Source organism: Neopsephotus bourkii, unplaced genomic scaffold (genome assembly GCF_033783945.1).
Source record: "Neopsephotus bourkii isolate Nb327-2 ecotype Australia unplaced genomic scaffold, CSIRO-AGI_Nbou_v1 NB_977, whole genome shotgun sequence".
Taxonomy (NCBI): Eukaryota; Metazoa; Chordata; class Aves; order Psittaciformes; family Psittacidae; genus Neopsephotus; species Neopsephotus bourkii.
In genome coordinates this window covers 538060-560163 of record NW_026901471.1, presented here as the reverse complement: position 1 = coordinate 560163, position 22104 = coordinate 538060, and the positions used below count along the sequence as shown (strand labels likewise).

The 22104-nt window shown below is 39.2% G+C and overlaps 1 protein-coding gene across 1 annotated transcript in view; it reads left to right on the top strand.

Annotated features, from left to right (window-relative positions):
- Window positions 1-18604, top strand: part of PPA2 (inorganic pyrophosphatase 2) — a 39936-nt gene extending 21332 nt beyond the window's left edge. The window contains 6 exon segments of the mRNA XM_061359424.1: window positions 1126-1252; window positions 8868-8995; window positions 10737-10822; window positions 12314-12383; window positions 17362-17401; window positions 18426-18604. Of these exon segments, the coding sequence (XP_061215408.1) occupies window positions 1126-1252; window positions 8868-8995; window positions 10737-10822; window positions 12314-12383; window positions 17362-17401; window positions 18426-18454 (480 nt within the window). The 3' untranslated portion in view covers window positions 18455-18604.
- Window positions 18605-22104: the final 3500 nt, after the last annotated feature.

Below are 22104 nucleotides of genomic sequence, written 5' to 3'. Positions count from 1 at the left end.
ATTCCTCCTTTTTTTTTTTTTTTCCTCTTAGCAGTACTGGAGCTAGAAGTAAGTTTCTGAAAGATGAGGAGGTGTCAGCATCATGCACATAAAATTACAAGGTCAGGCCCATGAAGGGCGTAGATGAGTTTTCTCATGGGTGCAAACAGAAGTAGATCCCATTTCTCTAGAGGAGAAGACAGGAGCCTATTGTACTGTTGCAAAGTTATGATACATGGAGAGGATGGATGATAAAGAGGTGCAGCTAATACCATTAGTAGGTATAGGGGTGATGTGGTTTAAGCCCAGGCCATAAGTCAGCCAGCAGCCCTCTCGCTCACTCCCCCCTTCTCTTCCCCCTTTTTTCTTCCCCCCCTTACTAAGGATTAAAAATGACTGCTACTGCTGAACCCAGGGCAAGGGGAAAGGTTTAGCTCACTGAAAGAAAATTATACATATCTGGAGGCAGCAAGGGAGGAAGCAGTTCTCTGTGGTATCAAAGATGGGGCTATGAAATGGATGAGTTTGGAAGAGGGGGATCTCTTGGGATATTTTAAGTAAGGGGAAATTTAATTGGTGACCTTGGTGAAGGTGGCTCTATTTGTAGAAAGGCACATAAAGCTGAATTTCAGGGGTTCCAGAAACAATTACAAAGGGAATATTAGCTGGCAGGGAGAAGGTTCCCAAGAAAATGCAAAAGAAAGTTGTGCTGATATTCCTGGGGACAGAGTGTGTGTTTATATGTGTATATTGGAGTATAGAGGAAGAAACAGTGACAGGTGGATTAAGACCAAGAGTTAAGAAAGGAGAGAGTCAAGAGGCAGGAAGGAGTTAATAAATGAGTATGAGATACTTTTGACTTGCAGTTTTGGGTGAAGATCATGAAGGTTTGGAGGAAGTAGGGTAGAAGAGAAGGAAAAAAATTCTAGCTTGTCTACTTAAATAAATGCTAAGAATTGAGGGTTGAAGAATAGCAGTGGTGGAAGAAAAGCTAGTAATGTTAACTAGGTGTGTACTGGCTTTGTAGATCTGTCTTGCAAATCTGTTAGCACCTGGTCAAAAATAAAGTAAAACTGTTTTGTCTGTAAGGTAAAAGAGAAATTCTATATCATATTTTCCAAATCTTTGTGAACTGTTCTGTTTCAGATTCGTTCTTCTGGTGAGATTGTTCAGGTGAAGGTCTTGGGTGTTTTAGCTCTTGTTGATGAAGGAGAGACAGATTGGAAGATAATTGCTATCAGTGTGGATGACCCAGATGCTCACAAAATCCATGGCAAGTATTTTTTGTCTTTCTTAATATAAGTTATGTTAGCAACTTGCACAGTAGAATGGTACCTGAGTTTAGGCCACCCAGGACAGGAAGAGGCAGATAGCAGAAAGACCAAGACTTTTCTGGGTGTTTTTGTGTTTAAAACAGATACTGCTTTCAAGGAGGGCATATGTGCTTTCACACTAAGCTTTTTAAAAGGTTCACTTAGATTTTCAAGAGGACCTCATGCAGAAAATCTTCTGACTTCTGAAACACAACTGCCTTAGAAAGTGAACTTTTAAAATTACAGGCTTATCTCCTGTGTAATAGTGCATATTTACCCACTCAGATTACGTAGCACACTGTTATTTTCCTTGTTGAAAGTGCTTGTTCCTTTTTTATTTGCAGGTGTGGTGTTGCATTCTGAAAAGGGCTGTACATTTCTAATGCTTTGTCACTTGTAACGGGCTTGCTTCCAGGGTTTGTTGCCCAGTATGAACCTCATTAGGTTTCACCTTTTAACTTGAAAATATGCAAAGTAAACTGCTAATGCAGCTTACCTAATATCAGCTTTGATGATGACCAGCTGTGCAGGAGGAAATAGCTTGACTGGACTTGTCCTCCTTGTCACCATGCTTCTGGTAGACACATTTTAGTAACTGAATTCCATTTGGATATGTGACTAGCACATGAGGTGTAATTCTGCTTGCACAGAGTTCGATGATACAGATATGTTAAAGCTGCAGGGAGTTAGGTTTTTGCAGCACAGGTGAAATACAGCTTTTCCCTGGATAAATAGAGGTTCACTTCCTGAAATGCAGTGTTACATGAGAATTAAGTGAGCAGGTTTGCCTGAAAGTTAGTGGTGGTTATGATACAAGAAAACATATATACCATCAGGTTATGTGCCATCAGAGCCTGTTCTTTGTTAGCAAGGATCACCAAGGCAGAGTGGTCTTTCTGTAGGAATAGGGCTATCCAGTAGCTTTTTGAGGAATTGTGTTTCTCAGCCATTGAGGCTTTTTCCTGGTTTCTGAATGTAAAGTAAGTATATCATTGGTCTGGCCCTTCATTCTAAGTTTTCTTGCAAGTTGCTTTCACATGAAGAATACTTGGCTTGTGAGGAAAGAAAGGGAGAAGAGGAAATGAGGAAAAGGAAACTGGGGTTGATGCTGATTAAAATCATTGGGCAGATGAATTACTAAATAGTATTTATGACTAACTACTTTGACAGAGATTAAGAAGTTCAGTTTAAGGAAACAGTAAGTAATAGTTTGCTGTTAATGTTGGTCTTGGTAATCTCTGTAATGTGCAGTGAAATGGTATGTGCCAGTAGTTAAAAGACAAGTAATTTAGCGCTTTATTTCTATACACTGTTCTGTTTAACTCTTTGCCTTTCGTCCTTAACAATTTCTATGAGAGTTTAATCAGAAAAGCAGGTGAGAGAATTTAAATGGAGTCTACTAAGTAAGGCAAGACTGGGACAGTTTATGCCACTGGGTTAAGTAGCTCTATTTAGAAATTTCTGTTTTATTTTTTCAGGTAATGACTGATTTCTGTCAGCTCTGTTACAGCTTCAGTTTGTTTGGGACGGAAGTAAGAGTTTTAGTCTTGTTTAAACAAAAACCAAAAGGTTGGGTGGGGAATGGGCAGACTATTGCTTTGTAGCTCCTGTGTGTATCCTTTCTTAGCAGTGAGTAGGTGCAAACCTTCGAGAAGAAAACTGTCCTGAAGTTCAGAGAAGTGCAGAAATATTTACCCAGTTTAATATGCTTTCCCTTTGGGGATTAGGGGTGCAGTCCAGGATTTACAAAAGGAAAGAAAAAGGGGGAAAAAGAAAGCCCCCATCTGTTTTCACAAAACATGACTAGCTTTCAGTGCTTAGCAGCAATCCTTCTTCAGTCTGAAAACAAACAAATCTGTTGGAGTAGGCAGTACAATATGTCCTTTTATACTTGTTTTTCCCCCTTCCCAAGGATGCTAATTATTTCAGCATAAAGGGATTGCAGCTACAGATAAAACCAGTATCTCCCTCAATAATTGACATGCTGCTGTGTTACAGTGGTGGCCTCCTAGTAAGAGATGAGGCTAAGTGTTGCTTTCTAAGTCTGTCCAGTCATTTTTATATCATTTGTTGAACATTTCGAGTTGGACTAAGAATCATCACATTTGCTTTCAGCTCAGTATGTGCACAGCCCCCAGTGAGCATTTGGAAAAGATAATTCCAAGATACCAGAGTGGTGATTACTTGCAAACCCCATCCTGAGCCCGCGCAGTGTGTTAACTCCTCTTGCTGCTTTAAGCATACCCCAGGTACTCCGTATATTCTCCTTCTGGGATTGTGATTGTTCTCATAAGTGCAATTGATTTTTCTGAGACTTCACAGAACTTAAAAGTGAACAGTTCCAACTTCTGAGCAGTTCTCATTGTTTATTCATAGCACTCCACTGTACTATGTCCTGCAGGCATTTATTGATAAATACTGGTTTAAATTGGGAACCCTGCCTAGAACTCTTTTCTTTCACACAGAGAAATGAGAAACTAATTTATAGCGACAGTCCCAGGAATGATAAGCAATCCTTTGCACCCATTCAAGCAGGAACTCATCAGTGGGAATAGCAAGGACTTAGTGTCTTTTTGGACTGACTTTGGAAGGTAATTTGTTTGAAATTACAGCACTTATGCTGGTAGATATGGGGACAGTCTCACTCCAAACACAAGCTGTACCTCAGATGTGTGTATCTGTATGCGCAAGTTTCTTTTAGACTAAAACTGGACACCTTGAGATTTATCTATTTCAGTAAAATCTACCTTGGTGGCTACCTGAAAACCACTGTGTTGTCTTTCTGCTCAGCCAGTTAGGCAGATCGCCGTTAGCAGACCAGCAAAGCAACTCCAGATCAAGCAAGTCTCGGAAAGGGCCTAAAATCTCTCTGCACCAAGAAACATTAAATCTTGATGGTATAATAGACCTGGCTGCTTTTGTTGTTGTTGCTTTCTGTTTGTTTTTCGTAAAATCCCGTCCAGAAGAAGCAGCAAATTCTTGGAGTAGAAAGGCTGCTTGTCTGCTTATCTCATAATTGGGTTTGAATTTAATATGTTGTAATTCCTGTACATATCTGACGTGCTTTACAAGGTTGGACTCAGAAAAGGTGAGCGGTATTTTCATGCTGTAATTTGGTCATCTTCATGTTGGACAAGAGGTTTTGAAAATCACTGGCAGTTGAAGCAGGAAGTGTTTGAAGCAGCTAGAGAAAATTCTGACTCTCGAAGGGTCATCTTTACTGTCTTTGAGCACCTTGGACAACTCATGTATGCTGGATGGAGGTGATTTACTGGCCTGGAAACTTAGCGTTAATTTTTTGCTGTTGCTGACTGAAAAGATGCCTGGATATATTCAACAGCAGTTGGTGGTGTCTGCTGGCTTTGTTGCACTGCTGTTTGCTGGTACTGGTGTAGTTAACTGTGCTGTTGCCATGCTTCTTTTCTGATGTGCAGCTCAAGATTGGCCTTTATTTGTTAAGTGATCAAACCCTAAATGGCAAAACCAAAGCATATTGCATACTTTGTACCATATATTGTTATAGACCCTTGCATGTGAGTATATTTACATGCAGAGAAGCAGCAGAGGCCCTGAAAAACCTTTGTTGTGGATTAGTGTAAGCATTCAATATAGAGAAATTATCTGTACTGAGACTCCTCTCCTACTCCCTCACACCATGCTGCACAAAACATACCAAATGCCTTTATATGGAATATAGCTGCTGCTTCCTGTAAATGTTTATAAGATGTTATTAAAAACATATGTCCTCTCTTCCCACAGACCTTGTTTAGAAAGCTTGCTGCAAGCATGTTGTTTTAGCTTTGCTTGCAAGAAGCATCTGTTGTACTAAAAATGGTAGTTTTGTACAAATGCTTTTGTTGCTCTCTTTTGGAAAGCCAGATAGAATTGGGATCCACGTTTGCATTGGGCACGCCCTTCACAGAGACCTAGAAGCGGTTGTTTGTACCATCCTCAAGAGATTTTCCTCATTGAGACTAAACTGCATCCCTTAATGTGATTACCCATCTCTTTTTAACCCTTGGTGCTTAATTTTGTCCCAAGAAAAATGGGACCTGTGGTGATGTGTAGGCAGTATAAAGAAATTGCTGCCTAGAGCCCAGTGAGTGCATGCTGATAATGTACCTGCAGGAGCCTGACCTTTCTGCTCTGTCACTCTGAGCAGGACTTGCAGATGAGAAAATACATTAAGCCAGGTACATGCTTGCAACTCCCATACTTGCTTAGCCTCTTTTGGTGTCAGTGTGAGTACATAACTATAAGGGAAGGTAAGCGGTAAGGGTCAGACAAAAGTGCCTAACAGTGTCTGCTTCAGAAAAGACATCTAAATAGTTTTTTTTAAATCATAATATGCAGCCAATCTGTATAGATACTAGTGCAGTAAATCACTGTGCTGCTTATTGTGATCTTTTCTTTTACCTTTCTTGGCTTATTCTTCTGTTTTCTGAGTGTATATTTCTCTTTCTTTCCCTGATGTCCCAAAGATGCTGTTTGGGTTTCAAAAAGGAGGAGAAGGTAGCTGTATTTGAAGCTTTTCCATGGTGCCCTTTAATGAACTGAAGAGGTGGCTGTTGAGTGATGCGAGAGCTTATATTTTGTGCTATGTGCTGACTCCACAGCAACAGGATTGATTTTTATTCTTTCTTTTTTTTTTTTTTCCTTTTTGTTACACTGTTGTATTTTTTCTATCTGCTTGCTGCCAACTCCCATCATAATGCAGGTGTTCTGGTTGGTTTGTTCTTTTTTTCTTCAACCATTTAAGCTTCATTTGCTGCTCAGTAGCTGTCCTTCATAATAAAGAATAATGAAGTGAAGCATGGGGATGAAGAAGAATAACTTGCAAGGAACCAAGGAAATAAAGCAGCTACTGTCCCCCTTAAGTCCTCAAAACCAGAATATGTAACATCCAGGACTTTAGGGGCCATGTAAAAAAGCTGTAGCCTGATTATGTGTAGTCATTTTAGCTAGACAAGGTATTTTCCACTAGAGAGAGTGTGAAATTCAGAGAGATGAATTAATTCAGGGAGATGAAGCCCATAAAGATGGTCATCCCATCCAGGTAATGAAAGCCTGCCCCAAAGCCTGTTCTAATATTTGAGTTCTTTAGAGAAATACAAAGAAAGTCTATAAACAACAGATGGGGAAGGGCCCAAGTGTCAGTTAGCAAACAGCAAAGAACTTCTGATGAGCAGTTTTTGTGGGAAAGGAGGCAAATAGCCAAGTAGGCAGAGTGAAGAAGCAGAGTTAGGGGAGAAGTTTGCTGGAACAGGACCCAGAAGAAAGGAGCAGCAGTCTGAGAAAGTGTGCTTGAATTTAAGGAGTGTCTGGAGATGGAGATTTGAAGTTCATTCACTACTAGGAGCCAAGGAAATTGCTGTCACAGCCCAGTTTGCTTTACAGACTTGGCGAGGTACTGTGTCTTCATCATGTAGTAGAAATTGTGAGTTCAAACCTTACAAGAGGAGGAGGTGATAAGGGCTCAAGATGGAGGAGGGGTGTTCCCTTGCTTGAAAGAACAGGATGATACACTTGGAACCCTGAAACTGATGTGAATTGGAGCTGCAGTTTTATTAGTGCCCAGTTGAAGCATCCTGCCTCCAAACAGGACTGTTTCCTCTTCTAAATCATTCCTTCTTGTTTGGTCTCACCTACCTACCCTAGTGAAAGGTTTATACTCTTAAACATCCTTTCCAGCTAGAAAACCTGCCTCTAGCACAGCCTTATGTGCCCTTGCTTTTTTTCTGGGATCCTGCCAATGAAACTCCCTAATCTTCTACAGGCAGATGGCCAGCAGCCAAGTTCAAAATGTGTGTTACTCCGAGTCCATAAACACGTAGCCCTATTACATGTGTGCTGAAGCAAAAATTTACATAGGTTTCTTCAAAGCTTTTATGTTTTATTCTTTGAGTAGAGTGTGATCCAGTGGAATTTGGGAGTGGCATCTATCAGATGTCTGTGAACGCTCAGCGTGTGTTCTCACATAGGTTTGATTTCACAGTTCAGTCCACTTGTCATCTGTTTTGGTGGTCTACAGAGACTTGAATGGTCTATAGCACAAGACTTTTTCCTTTCCCTTAACATTTCTCTTTAAAGATATTCAAATGTCTTTGTTCAGGTTCACAGACTAGATTTTTGAAAGACATTTAGGCACCTAAAGATAGAAACCACATGACTATGTGTCCATTCTGTGGACTAAGCAGTTCTGAAAATCTGTTTTATGGACTGGATAGACAGAAGAGTTTCAGCAGGAATCACTGCTAACAAGGAGATGTCAAGCATATCTATGGGAGAAGAGAATGAAGTAGCCAAGCAGTATTGAGAGAGAGCAAGAGGGAATTGGGAAGGGAGAATGAGCAAATGGCTTGCAAAACACTGGAAGAGAGTAGCACCATGGAAGGTGGCCTGGACAGAGTGAGGTTAAACAGCTGGAAGACTGCATGTGCAATACAGCAATAGGAAGTCCAATGTTGTTTTCATCAGAAGTGACTGTAGGAGGGACAGAGATCAAAAGAGAAGGATCACACCAACTACAAAAAGTACTTGGTTTCTGGAAAGGACAAAATCCTTTTGTTGTATCAAAATCAACTGAAATTGTCAACATGCTGCTGTGGGGAATTAATTTAGCAAGGGGCTGATGGGACCAACTCATTGCAGGTAAAAGGAGTGATGGTAGTGGCACAGGGCAAGCAGGTGACATTGGATATGCATAACAGAAGTAAGTGTTTAAGATCCCGAACTGCATCTTTGCTAAAGCAGTATAGCCTTCAAGCAGAATTACTGCGTGGCTGTTTAATCTCTCTGTACCTGCTGTGGCAGTGATCTGTGGCAGCGTTCATCTCTGCCTCCCAGGGGTGTCCTGCAGATGGCTTGCATTCCTTTTTGTATCCTGTTCCATCTTTGCATAGTAAGATAATATAGGTAAAGGTACAATTGGCTTATCATTGTGAGTGTGCAGGTATCATGAGGTTATCAGTAGAGTTAGTGTTTAGTGCTCCTGGCACATACCTGTTTTCTATCTAAGGGACTGAATTTGAAAGTAATGTGAGGAAGGGATGCCTTTAATGCAACTTGGAGAAGTCAAGCCTGTATTTTGTTTTGAGGTGCTGGTTTAAAAATCCATGTGTTGAAATTGTTTTTACTAGGTAGTCTTTCGTTATCAAACAAATGCTTGTAGTCCCTGCAGTTGCTGGGGAAAAAAACCACCTCACTGAATAATCTAAGTGTTATTGCAAGAGGTACCTACTGAGATGAAAGCCTATAAATACGGAATTTTCTTCCTCTCCTGTCATCAAGTATGGTCCTTTTATTCATTGTCCCTTTGGGTCTTAATTAATGAAGGGCAGGAGGTAACTGGTTTACCTGTTTGTGTGGTTGTGAAATCATAATGTATCAACTATGGGCTGCTAATGTAATAAAATTAAGTTCCCCAATGACTTTGAAAGTGCTCAATGAAATCAGATTGCTTTCAGATACTTTACGAGACCTTAAAAAATGAATGTTACAATGAATGTTACAAAAAACTGACTAAAAATGAGTAGTCCTATTTTTTTTTGTTTTCCCCTTCTTTTTAACCTACAGATATTGATGATGTCAGGAAGCACAAACCAGGTTACCTCGAGGCTACAGTTGACTGGTTCCAAGCGTATAAAGTCCCTGATGGTAAACCACAAAATCACTTCGCTTTTAATGGAGAATTTAAAAACAAGGTGAAGATAATCTAAAATTAAAGATGCATCATTCTGTCCTGTGGTCTCTTTAATGCATCCTAGAGTTTTTGGAATTGTAAAAAGAGGTTTAGCGAAAAGAATTTTTATGAGGGATCTTTGAATACAATTTATTAGGCTAGGAATAAATAATGTTTTCTGTCTTCCATTTTATTGGGAGAAAATGCATAGGTTATTAAAGGGAGTTCTAATCCTGACAAGACTTACACACACATCTGTGTGTTCGTAGGTTGTTTTTTTTTCCCCACAGCATTTTCATTCTCCCTGTCAGAGGAATGAACAGATTGTCTTTTCAGGTATTTTTTTCAGTCCTGAATGATAATTTATCCTGACTTTTTTTAAGGCTGTGCAGTTTAAGACAGACAGTAGGCTGCAGATTTTTTCATATTTGGTATTTGCTCAAGGTATACTTTTCCCTGGTAGTTCTGTGTGAAAACATTTGAACTGGTTTTGTCTTGAAGGCTGACCTTCAGGAGAGACCCAGGCAGGACCTGGGAATAGACCTTGCTGAAGAAAGCACCTGGATTTTTCCAGTGCAAATTGGGCGTGATTTGAGTAGAAGTGCTTTGAAAACTGTATATTGCACACTCTCTGTAGACTATTTTTGGCAAAGAATCACAGGTTCCCAATGAATGATGTCCATTTGTCAGCTAGTTTGGCCTTGCAGTATGCTATCAGTTATAAAATGCCTTCTAACCAGCACAGGCAACTTTACATGTTTTGTCTGGTTAAAGAGATGTCCTGAACTCCCCTCTGCACTAAACCTGGCTTTTAAATCAATCAAATGTAGAGTTGTAAGGCTTGATAACTTGATCACTCCCCTGTTCTCCCAGGAACTGCTCTTAAGAGATTTTCCTGCTCTGTAAAGCAGCGTGTTGCTCTGTACTGACAGTTTAATGGGTATATCCCTGTCAGGCCATTGTAGTTCAGGCTTGAGGCACTAAATGCCCTCTGAGATAGCTAGTTTGGAGCACTTGAATGATTCTCAAGGATTTCTAGAGACCCAGGATGTGGTGAGGCGGCTGTGGCTGTGCTCCAGCAGCTCTGGTGAAGTTCATAATGTTCCAGTGGCATTTTGCCAATTCACTCCTTGTTAGGAAATGTGAATGTTCTCTTGGCAGCTTTTTGCAAGCCAGTCTAGATATCATCTGGACAGCAAGGGCTTGTTTTACTGTATTTTTTGAAGCTTTTTCATCACCACTCCCTTCCCAATATTATTTTTGTTTTAAACGAACACAAACTGCCAGGCAGCTGACATGTTACGTTGGTCTAAATGCTTAAGTCTATGATTGGGCAATTAATGAAGTAAATGCAGATTTTGCCACTAGAGAGGAAACCTAAACTCTGACCCTGATGTGCATGTGTAACAAGGAGTCATAGTTCACACACTTTGTCCCATTTAGGACAGTTTTCTCCAACTGTAGGTGTCTGTGTGGCATCTACTACTGATTTCTTGGGGTTATTTTTATATGCAGCCTTTGTGTTTTCTGGCTGCAGTTTGAGGGAAAGTCCTGAATGTGTTACCAGTGTCTTTGACAGATAGTGAAGTTCGTTTCTTCTCATAGAAAGGGTGTTATAGTTTCCAGAAATTTAATGAGGCCTCAAAGGAGGCTCCTTAAAATGACACATGAAATGTTCTGTTTTAATAAACTAGTTCTATGGCTTTTTTTTTTTCTGTTTACTAACTTTTTAATTCATGAAACTTTTCCTTGATGCAAACTAGGATTTTGCTATTGAAATTATCAAATCCACCCATGAATACTGGAAAGCTTTGCTTCATAAAAAAGCTGATGGAGGTAATATTAAATGGTAAGTGTCCAGTCTTTTTCTGTTGTGCTAGTACTGGTGGTGGTCAGTATATGGCAGATGTGCATTAACTGCTTAGTTGTTTTTTTTTTTTTTCACTTTGAGGTGACAGGAATATTCATGGTTTTAATTGATAATTGATAATAGACTCCAATTGGCTAATTGCACTTTGTATGGCAATGATTTACTGGTAAATGATTACAAAAATAGGCTGATAAAGTGATACAGATTACTTCTGCTTCTGAGAAATGGATCCACAGTGTTCACTCAGGACCATTTTGGGAAAATCTTGGTATCTGATGCAGATCTTCTTGTTACTGTTTATTCCATGCTTCAGTACTGCATTGCTGTGTTGCAGAATTCTCTTGCAGCTTATCATTCCGTATTTTTCAGTTGTTCTCTGAAATGAGAGAACTGAATTGGTGTTCTTCACTATTCTTTTTGCCTGATCCAAATTAAAATGGACTTCACTGTGCTCTATGGACTGGTTTGCTTTGGCAGTTCTGGCACCAGTGGCCCTGAAGAGCAGGCAGGTATCTTTTTGCCTGGTTCTTTCCAAGGGCTGTAAGTTGCCATTAGCTAAACCAGAGAGAAAAGGCTGTGGGGGAAGCTGTGCTCAGAGTCACTTGTCATTTTCTACTTTATTGGGAAGATGTGACTTTCTCTTTCTTGGAGCTGATTCAACACCTTACCAGTTGGACAGGTTGGTCATTCTACTTTAGCATGTAGGCCATCAAATGTCAGTCTTGATCATTTCAGAGGCACTTTGAGCTTCACGTTGATGAAATTAAAAAATAATTAAAATTGCACCACTCCTTTGAGGAGTTGACCTTCTTGCTGTTTACTCTTTAGGACCTTAAAAACTCGTGACCAAGCTCACTTTTGGTATGAAAGAATATGTATTAATGGGGAAACATTTCTGCAAAATACTTGGTCCCAGAGTTTGTCTGCTCTCTGGAAGCAGCACAGGTATCTGCTGCCGTATATAGGAGCAGAATTTTGACCTGTTTTTTCCTTCTTGTTAGACACCGCAGGCAGGCTACTACAAACCACAGCATCTGCCACAGAGTCTGGCCATCCTGCAGGGCACAAGAGACAGGGATATTCACACCATCTGTGCTAGCTATCCATATAGGTCTTCAACTACCTCAGGAAGTGCTAGTTTGGTAACTTTTTTTTTGGGAGGTTAGTTTCTTAACTGTAGTCCTCTGAAATTTACCTGAGTTAGCTGCCAGAAGCACTGTGATCACTGCTTGCATTAATACAGAATGTATATTAAGGAAGTGCCTCAAACCCATAGAAATAAAGAAAAAGCTCCTCTACACCCCCTTCCCTTCGAGCATCATTGGTTACTTTGTGTTTTTGCAGATACACATTTCTTGCAAGTACACATTCGTGAGCTGTATGTGAAGGTGTTTTTCCCCATAGGTGCTTAACTGTGTGTGTTATCTGTTCCAGTGATTGATAGAACATGTTTCCAACTCTGTTTTTCAGCACAAATGTTTTGGTGAGGGACAGCCCATTTTGTTGCAGCGAGGAGGATGCCCGATCAATTGTGCAGTCGGTAAGGATACTTACATTTTTGTCCCGCCCTTTTTAAAAAAATAATGAATAGGAAAAGAAGATTCAGAGCTCCAAAACTGAAATCATGTAGCTCAACTGAAATGGTCCTTAAACAAAAATCTAAGGCATAAAGAGCACAAAGCCTGTGAGGGAGATGTAAGTCTTACAATATAAACCTTTCATTACAGTGGTCCGATTGTTGCTTTCTGGCAGGTTCATTACTGTTCTGGTGGGGTTTTTTGTTTTGTTGTTGTTTTTTTTTTCTTTTGGGTTTTCTTTTTTCTTCTTTTTTCCCCTTCTGTAGTGCTGTTTCTTCTGATCCTGAATAGCAAGATGGACTGCTATTTGTATCTCGCCGGCTGTCTTCTCTGTCTCCCCTGTTGCCATGAGTTACCACCCAGTGTTAGAACTCATTGACTAGCTGACTGTAGTCGCTAATCACTAAAGGGATCCTTTGTTTGTCTACTTGCATAATTAAATACATTGCTTATAAGAGAGAGGGATATTTTTGTGAATGTTTCTTAGAGAATGCTTGTCATATTGTGAGAATTAACATAAAATTAAAACATGTAGGTTTCCTGTTCAGGCAAGAAAAATGTCCTGCAGGTCTGATGCTTTCATGTGCAAATACTACTGGAGGAGAATTTCTTTCATTTTAAAATATGTTAGTTTGGATGCCAGAAATTAAGCAAGGCTACCAGAAATTACATGGAGAGAAGTACCCGCAAGTATTACTTTTCTTTCTTTTTAAACATATGCCATGACTGAGCCTGGGCTCATGTCCACATGAGCATGGCAGGTACTTTGCATGGGTGCATGGCTGCCTGGGCAGTGAGTGTTTTGCTTCACTAGTCACAGTAATTATGCAAGTTCAGATATCGAAGGAGACACCATCCACTGTCTGTGAAGTTAACATTCCAACAGCATTTCTAGTAAGAATGTGTTGTCCTGAGTGGTGTTTTGTCACAAACAAGTAAGACTGTCAGTTTCAAAGGAAAGTTGGTTTAAGTCATAAAGAAGTATCAAACCTAACTGGTTTTCTTACTCAGGTCTCTCCCTTTCAGCGCTTCTTTAAAAGTACCTATATGACTGCGCTTGTGAATGTTGATTAATGGGACTGTAAGATTTAAATGAAGGAAAAACTCATTTTGAAATTCAGATATGGTTTTAGGTATGTCAGCAAATACTTCCTCCTTACTTCGAAATTTACAAGAACTTTTAGTGAGTGTTTGAATGCAACTAAAATTTAAAGTCAAACGCATTTGGATGGTGACAAAACTGCAAAGAAATATTTCCTTTTGTGTTATGTGCTGTTTGAACTTTGAAGCATGTAGGGTGAGTAGTTATCTGTTTAAATCAGCAGTATCTGTTGTTTTGTCTCTTAATAACAAAACATATTTTTCCTGCAATTTGAGAGAAAGGTTAGTAAAAACAGTTAATAAAATAGGTACCTTATATCAGACTTTAATGTCGATTTTTATCGTGAGCACTTTAATAACAATATTGCTGCTTCCTGTCTTTTTTTGTGCCTCACATGGTTTTCTTTTAAATGATAACTCTTTTTGTGAAGTTGTCATCATGTATTCATTTCTCTCATTCTGTTCCAGTTCATTCTAAGTATTTTAACACTGTCTTTGTAGGGTACTGTCTCTTGGTACCTTTCAGACAGGGAAAAGATGCATTACTCTTCTAAATACTGTTCCTACTCCATGCAATTTCCGATCTACAATAACTAAAAAAAGTATAACGTCCTTTAAATATGAATGGTGGACAGTCAGGCTCTAAATGTGCAAGTCAACCTCCCTGCTTATAGTTAAGGCAGGTATCTTTTTGTCTAGTACACTACACTGCTCACTTTGGTTGTCAGGCATTCATGTCTTTCAGACTGAAGTGAAAGTACGTGAGTGTTGGCCACAGAATTTTAATGGCTGTGGTAATTTTAAATGAAAGCTGCCTGTGTCTGTTTGGAGTTTGTTTTGTTTGTGTGTTTTGTGTTTCTAAACTAAATGCAGATACATTTTCTTCTAATTTATGTCCATTTATTAACTTCTGGCTAAAACCAGAATAGTGAAGGCTGAGGTAGAGATTTTGTGTGCAAGTACAGTGAGAAACATATTTCAGCTACAGCAAAATTTCTGAGCTACTTGTGCAGTGAGAGGTGGTTCCCCACAATTTGGTGTGCTGGGTCAGACTCCAGTTACAGAATTTTTAAGTGGGTGATAATTGCCATAGATCAGGTATCTTGAGTTTTCAAAAATACCCAACAAACCAAAGCAGCAAAAACCCCACAAAAATCCAAAAGGCAACACTCAGTGTTGTTATGAAACAATTTTTATGGTGAGCAAGGGAACTTAAGTAAGAGCCAAATGGAAACCAAACAAATACTTTACCAAGTGCTTACCAAATAATGCACTAATCAGAATTTCATACAGATTTTGATTGGGTGGTTCCCAAGATAGTCCTGTTGATTTCAGTAGGATTTATTGTTCTATTATTTGACCTTTCATTATTTTAAAGGTGTGGGATTAGAGTGGCTTGGCTGTGTTGAGGAATTTCCACTCCCCTGAGTTAATTTCTAGATGGTGGGCATGTGTACTGTCATCTGTATTGGTGGCAAACTAGGAATCATTTGCTGGTCAAGTTGCCATGTCCAGTCAGTCCCAAAGAGATAGAACATAATCTGTGTACTGACTATCTGAACCAGCCAGCATTACATCAGCCCCCTGCAACTACAAACCTGGTCGAGTTTTAACACTAGGTGGGAAAAATTTCTAGTGTTCTCTATAGCATCTGAACACTGTTTCATCTCTTTCTTGGCTTCAATGTTAGTGTATGTTGAAAACTAAACCCAGGAGGAATAGAGCTTTGTAGCTCAATGTGTTAGTGCTAAGATGTACTGTGTATTTCAGGCTTTTAAGTGTTGCCATCTGTAAAACTGTCCAGGACAGCCAGACCTTTGTTTAACATTAATCCTAAGAACTGCTTGCTCACTTGCTCTGTGAAGAAGCTGCTGAGGACTTTGCAAGTTGGAAAATCTCCAGGACAATCTATATATAGTTAGTAGAGCAGCGTTTCTCAGACTTACCACATAATTCTTCCCTTATAATACTGGAAAGACTGGAAAGTGAACTAGGAAAGCTTTTCTCGATGACATTCATTTTGATAAAATGCAGAACAATTTCTTACAAGGGAAAATACTTGGCATTTCCTGCTATTTCAAAGAAAACCCCAACAAAATTTGAATCTGTGTATTTACAAATGTGTATCAAATAATTTAGATCTAAGCAGAGAAGTCAGTTAACTGCCTTTCTCCCCACATGTTTTCTGTGAGGACATTTCCATTTGGGACTAGCAGAGACAAAATTTTCTCTTCAATGGCTAGTTGTGAAACAAAAGATTGATGGGGTTTTAACCTGGAGTTTGTTTTGGTTGGTTTTGTTTGGTTGGTTTTTGGGGGGTTGTTTTTATACATTTTATTTATTTGTTTGTTTTTTTAACTAGTGTTCAAGGTGGAAGTAGTGAAGTAGGAAGTAGTGAAAATACCCCTGGTTCAGTGGGATGAGGTTTTGATCTGGTCCTGGTGGGAATGTGCTGAGTCCTTATCTCAAATTTTTGGAGCAATTATCCCAGAAGTGGCAGGTATCTGCTTGTATGCAGTGACCACTGGTTCTCGCTGCCTTATGTGGTAAAGCTTTGGTTTTGCTGAAAAGAGAGGGGATGCTCTGGTGATAAAGCATGGAAGACTTGTGTTACATGTGTCATGCTGGCATGTCCTTTCAGACCAGTCACATAACCCCCCTGTACAGGTAGTTATCCTGAGTAAACTGGGGAAAAAGGATACTGTTTTCCCCTTCCTTCCTTCTAGGCTTCAACTGGCTCTTGAGTGGATTGAGCTCCATGCCTGCTTGGACACAGGGAGACTGGCAAGGGAATTTCACACCAATGCAGCTCAGTCTGAGTGCTGCGCTGTGCTAAGCCTGGCTGTGCACCTTCTGGCTCAGCCTGCCTGCCTGCAGGGGACTGCAGAGTTTTCATTCATGTGATCCCTGTGCAGTTCTGTTCTCCTGAAGCTTCAAACAGCTGTAAACCCTGCCGTTGGGGCAGTTTCTTGTCTGCATGGGTTACCCAAGTGATTTATTCCTGGGCTTATCTGCTGGGTAAGCGTAGTTGGTGTGGGCTTGTCTTGTAACAAAGGCCAACATCCACCTGTTTTTTGCACTTGATTTGCGCATGGGGGGTGAGCGTTGCAGGATTCCTTGTGCCAAGATGATCTTTGTTTCTTTTTCATTGGTTATGTCAGTTGGAAGTGTTGTTGGAAGGGCAGTGGAGGATTGTTGCTATGCAGTAACCAGCATCCTCATTGTGAGGCAGGTTGCTTCCTGCCAGTGTTAAAACTGGCTTTAATTTTTGTCCTTTAAGTTACAGCGTGTCCTTTAAGGTATACTGTGTAATACTGGAATTGAATAATGGTGTATGCAGCTTTGAAGTGTCAGACCTACATTTTAAAACAATTTGTTACTTTCTACAGAACTGAATCCTACTCTGTCAAAATGTAATTGATTTAAAAATGCATATATGTAATGTAAATTGTGTGTTTGTGGCATATATATTCACATGCATGCCTTATACTGAAACATGTATAGTAATGTAAAGGCATTTTTACTCTTTAATATGCAAACAGCAGATCCTGTTTCCTCAAAGACAATACAGTAGGAAAATCCCCTTTATGTTAGGTAAGGTGTTAATCTGTCACTCATAATTAGTGTGTTATGTCATTTATGAGCAACAAAGAAATTTGCACAGTAGCTGTCAGGGGGAACTGTAAGGTAGGATATTGTCCTGAGGGGCAACAGAAAGTTTTGTTTTTCTTAGTATCTCTTGACTTCAGCAGTAAAACAGCTTTGAGTTTGGGTGCTCTCTGTGAAACTGAATGCTAATACGTTATTTCTATTGGTTTTCTTTTTTTTTTCCTTCTTTAGGCACCAGTGCCTGTGAATGGAGATTCTGTTTCCCCAGAAGGTATTTTTCCCCAAATGCAATACAGTTTTTCTAATCATTTGCTTTAAAAGTTGACATAAAACCTGTCATTGTAAAAAGGTATTTTGTGCACGTGAGAATGGTAAGTTACATCCTGTCAGACTGTAGTGCCTGTCCTCTGTTAAATAGAACATGAATAGAAATTCATAGACGGTTAGTGGAAGAAGATTATTTTTGAGTAGGAGCAAAAGCATAGACCATATAAAAAGATGAGAAGACTAAATTTTTCTGTCACTGATCATGGAAGGCAAATGCATGACATTTATCCTTTTTTCAAGGAGAAATGTTGCTTTGCCGTAAGTTTTTGTCATTCCTCATAGTAGGTAACTAATCAAATAAACAGCTCCTTTTCCTAAAATTGACATAACTATACTTTTCAAGTGTAAGTTCTAAAGACAGAATTCTCTTTTCACTGTTATGACTGTTTTTCATGTGAATAGAACATGTGTTTTTCTTCAAGAAGAATGTATCCTACATTTTCATTTTTTAACTGCTTCTAAAAGAAGGTATTTTTCTACTGGCAGGAACACTAGAGAAGATATATGTGCTTTTTGAGGCGGAGGGAGTGACAGAAACACTAAGAGAAACTTAGTCATGAGTCAAGTTCCAGATTGTTTGCAAAGTAACATCTGTGTAATCCATGTCATGGGAAAGCAAGTTGCATTCCATTTGCCCTTATATGGCATGCCAATAAATAGCATTTATTTACTGAAGTATTACATCTCAGACCTCTGACAGGGAACTGATCTGCCTGATCTTTGATGTTTTCCAGGGATGGTCACATCAGTGTTCTAACTTGTTGCAGGATTGTTCAGCCAAACTGTTGAACAGATACTATTTTGAGGCCATGCTTTGCATGGGCTGGGGATGGAGCTTACCCAGAAGTGTTGTTCTGGGAGGGGAGATAGCTGAAAGGGCAGAATATTGCTTTTTTCAAGTGCTTGGGTATGGATAGTTGTATAGAACTAATGTCATTCTTGATGTGTTTTGGGTTTTTTTTCCCTAGTTGATTCCTGGTACTTTTTCCCCAAGTGATTGTCAAAGTGTTCTGAAGCTGCATCATCAAATCTTGAAGTTGTCCCTTTTTTGAAGACTGGCAAAAGCACTAACTGCTGGGTTCCTGTTGAAACAACTTTCTGACGTGTGTAAACTTTCTCTCATGTAAATAAACATTGACATTATAAATTAATGTTTCCTTTCTGTGTCTGTCTTTGTGCAGGGTGGAGCAGAGGGAAGAGGAGGGCTTACTTGCTTGTTTCTGAATCTCAGAATTCCAGAACGACTCTTATCCACTCAGCACGTGTAGTATCAAATGAAATGGTCTTCAGCCTTCTTCTTTAGATTTTTGATTAATCTGTGTATGAGGTGCATAGAAGCCTGTTAATTTATATTTTAGAACTTGTTTGGCCACCCTGACTGTAATCCATTTCAAGTAGACAATAACCTTTATGTAATAGGCTTAGCAGTTTACCATGTTCTTTAATATACAACTGTGTGCCATTTCCTGAGTTGTATTCACTTTTGTACCCAGTTGTCTCTGCATGCTTCATAGAGTTAGAAGCAGAGCATATGCGCTTTAGAAAAACAAGTACAACCTCACCCCAAAGACTAGTTCAACTAGGAAGGGCTGATGCCATAACAATTGAACTAAGGATGCACGTGTGCTTTCTGTACTACATCCTGTTTTGTTAACTTGTGTATTTCATCACACAGGAAAGACTCTCCTTATGGAAAGCTTCCATTTTTAGAATTGTGTATGCATGAAGATTTTTGAGAGGTCCTCATTCAGTGAGACAAGATTAATAAAGTGTATAGAACTGAACTTTGTGCTTTCATAGTAAAAACAATCTGCCATGTTTTTCTGCTGCAGGATTGTATCTGGCCTGGCTATACTCAGGGTGCTCATGAAAAACAAAACCAAAAAAAGCCAGCTGTTAAGTAGAAAGAGAGGAAATGGTAATATAGACAGCTTTATCTCAGCTTGTTACTGAGACCAGAGGTGAGCATCATCTGCTTTGTATGTGACTGAAACAAAAGGTTAATATTGCTGGCACATGATGGAAATGGAGGATAAAGAACTGAAAAAGTTAGGCTGTGGCTTACAATAGAGGACTAACTTTTCCTTACAAATAGTAAGTTATTAGTAAGAAAGCTTTTGTCTTTGGGAATGTTTCTTTGATTTTTTAGGCAATGATTTTCCTGCTTTAGAGACTTTCCTCTAGTGTACTGTCTAGTGTAGAAGCACCGGTCACTTCAGAGGTCTCAGCACTTGGGAGTAGATGGAGTACTCCTCTCTGCATAGAGTTTTGCATTCTTTTATACACAGAGTTTAGGCGTGGTATGAAAAATGCAACATAAATCTCAGATGTCTAGGGCTACTTATTTATTTTTTTTCTCAAGAGATACATTACATCCAACGTACATTTACAGTACTGATTTCCCATGCTTTAGAAATCTGAGTACGTGCAGCATTATGCGTACGGATACAATGGCTAAATGTTTCCCTGGCATCTTGGGTTCATGTGCAGCCTCTCTAAGAGATTACTTTGGTTAGGGCTGAGCTCTTGTGGAGTGCAGAACAGCTGCTGTATTTACCCCTGTGGTGGTACATCTAGGAGGCTTACTCTTTTGTACTGTGCTTAGGGACAGCTGCACAATGAAGGGCACTATGTAAAATCAAACTATCTTCCCTATACAGTGGTCACTGCTGTCCTGTTTTTTCTTTTGGGGGGGGCATAGAATGAAAAGCCGTATGCATTTGAAAAAGTATTGACTACAAATGTACCCATGCTGAACTATGATGAGCAGGTCGGATCAGATGAGACTTTGTGCAAGAAAATAACAAATAGTACTTGGGAAAGCTGAAAACTGAAGTGATTGGAAATGCCTACTACTATCATAAGTTGAAAACTGTGAAAATATTTCTCACCTCATGGAGTATTTAAGCAGATGACTCTTGTCTTTAACAGGCAAGAGCTACTTTCAACATTTGTTTATGTACATTTTCTAAAGACTTCTCCCACGTGGAATAAAAAGATGTAGTGCTGTGTGTAGCCGTGCTGCTAAAATATACTGAATGCGACTGATGTGGATTTCAGAAATGAAGCGTAATAGAGTATCTGTGGAGAGAATGTCTGCAAATAAGAGGATTAGGGGGATGGGACAGAGAGAGTAGAATATATTTTTCAGATCTCCTCAGGAAAAACAAGTCTGTGCAATAAACACTTTTTATTTTATTCTGGCTTTTTTTTTTTTTTGCAGGCTAGCTCTTCTGTTTGTATTATATGCCTATATTGGTTTTAAAATTGGTTTCATTTTAGTGGGAAGGTTAGTGTAGCAGTGTCCACTTCTCAATAGTTTTCTGAAAAGAAATTTTTTATATCTGATACCAATATTTCCTGGGAAGATATTTTGAAGAGAAATATTTTTATTTCCCTGCCAAGGAAAGAATTCCATCTTAATTGTATTTGCTGTGTTGAATATGTAATACAAATTTCTTTCAGGGGTAACTTTGCATCTCTGTTTCCTCTTTGTCTGCTTTGGAGTAAAAGGAGAGGTTACTTCCCTCTTCCTTCTCCCTCTATTGTGATGGTAAAGGCTATTTTTCCATGCATAAATCATTAGCTGCTGCTCAAAATAGTACCTTTTATTGACAAGGAGTCCTCACTTCGGTCCCCCAGTTGGGGTTTGAGTTTTACTTATGTGGAAATAATGTTCATTATTCTTTCAAGGGTGGAAATAAAAGGACTGTGAAAATAGTATGCTGTTGTCACTGTTAGGATGTTATTTTCATGCTGTTAGTAACAACAGACATCCTCTGAAAACCCCCAAAAGAATATAAAGTAATTGTGAAGTGTATTTGAGAGAATTGTTCATAGATGTCATGAAAGGAGAGTGTCTTATGGTAACTTGCCTGTGGTTGACACTTCTATTAACACTTGAGAACTATGGCATGAAGCAGTTGTAAACTGACCAAAGTATTATTTCATCATGCTTCTCTTTGCTTTTACTGGGATTGAATCTTTTTAATGTGTTGTAGTTCAATTTTAGACAAATTAAAAGGCAAAACTAATGTTGAGTCAGTAGGGTGCACAATTTTTTCTGCCCTTGCTGTGAAAGTGATTTTTTAGCCAGGTTTAGTAACCTGGGTACTTTCTACCCCCTGAGGATAAGGGATCTGGGATTTAGAGAACAAAAAAGTGGAAAGTTAGCTGGAAGAGAAAAGAAAGAATGGAAGACATCTAGGTGATCCAGTCCAATAAAAGTAATGAATAGAATAGGAAATAGGAGTGTCTTAAATACATCAAAACAAAGTTGCCTAAATATTTCAGCAATATGTAACAGTGCTGATTTCACGTGTCCAGAGAGATCAATGGGGTGCATTTGCCAAGGAAGAACGCTTACCTACCACACAGCAGTTGGAATTGTAAGCATCTTTCTTGGGCTGAAGAGGCTGAAGTGTAGTCACTGAAAGGGCTGCACTTTATAGCTGTTATTAGCTTTATGCTCATTTATTGCTAGATATATCAGGACAGCAATATTGGAATGTTATGAAACTGGTTTGTCTACTCTGTATATCTGACTGCTGCTCTTACATGTTCGGAGTGTTCCTTAAACATTTTGTATTTAACATTGCAAATATACTGAAGAGTAAACATCTACCTGGTGGCAAAAGCCCTAGGTTG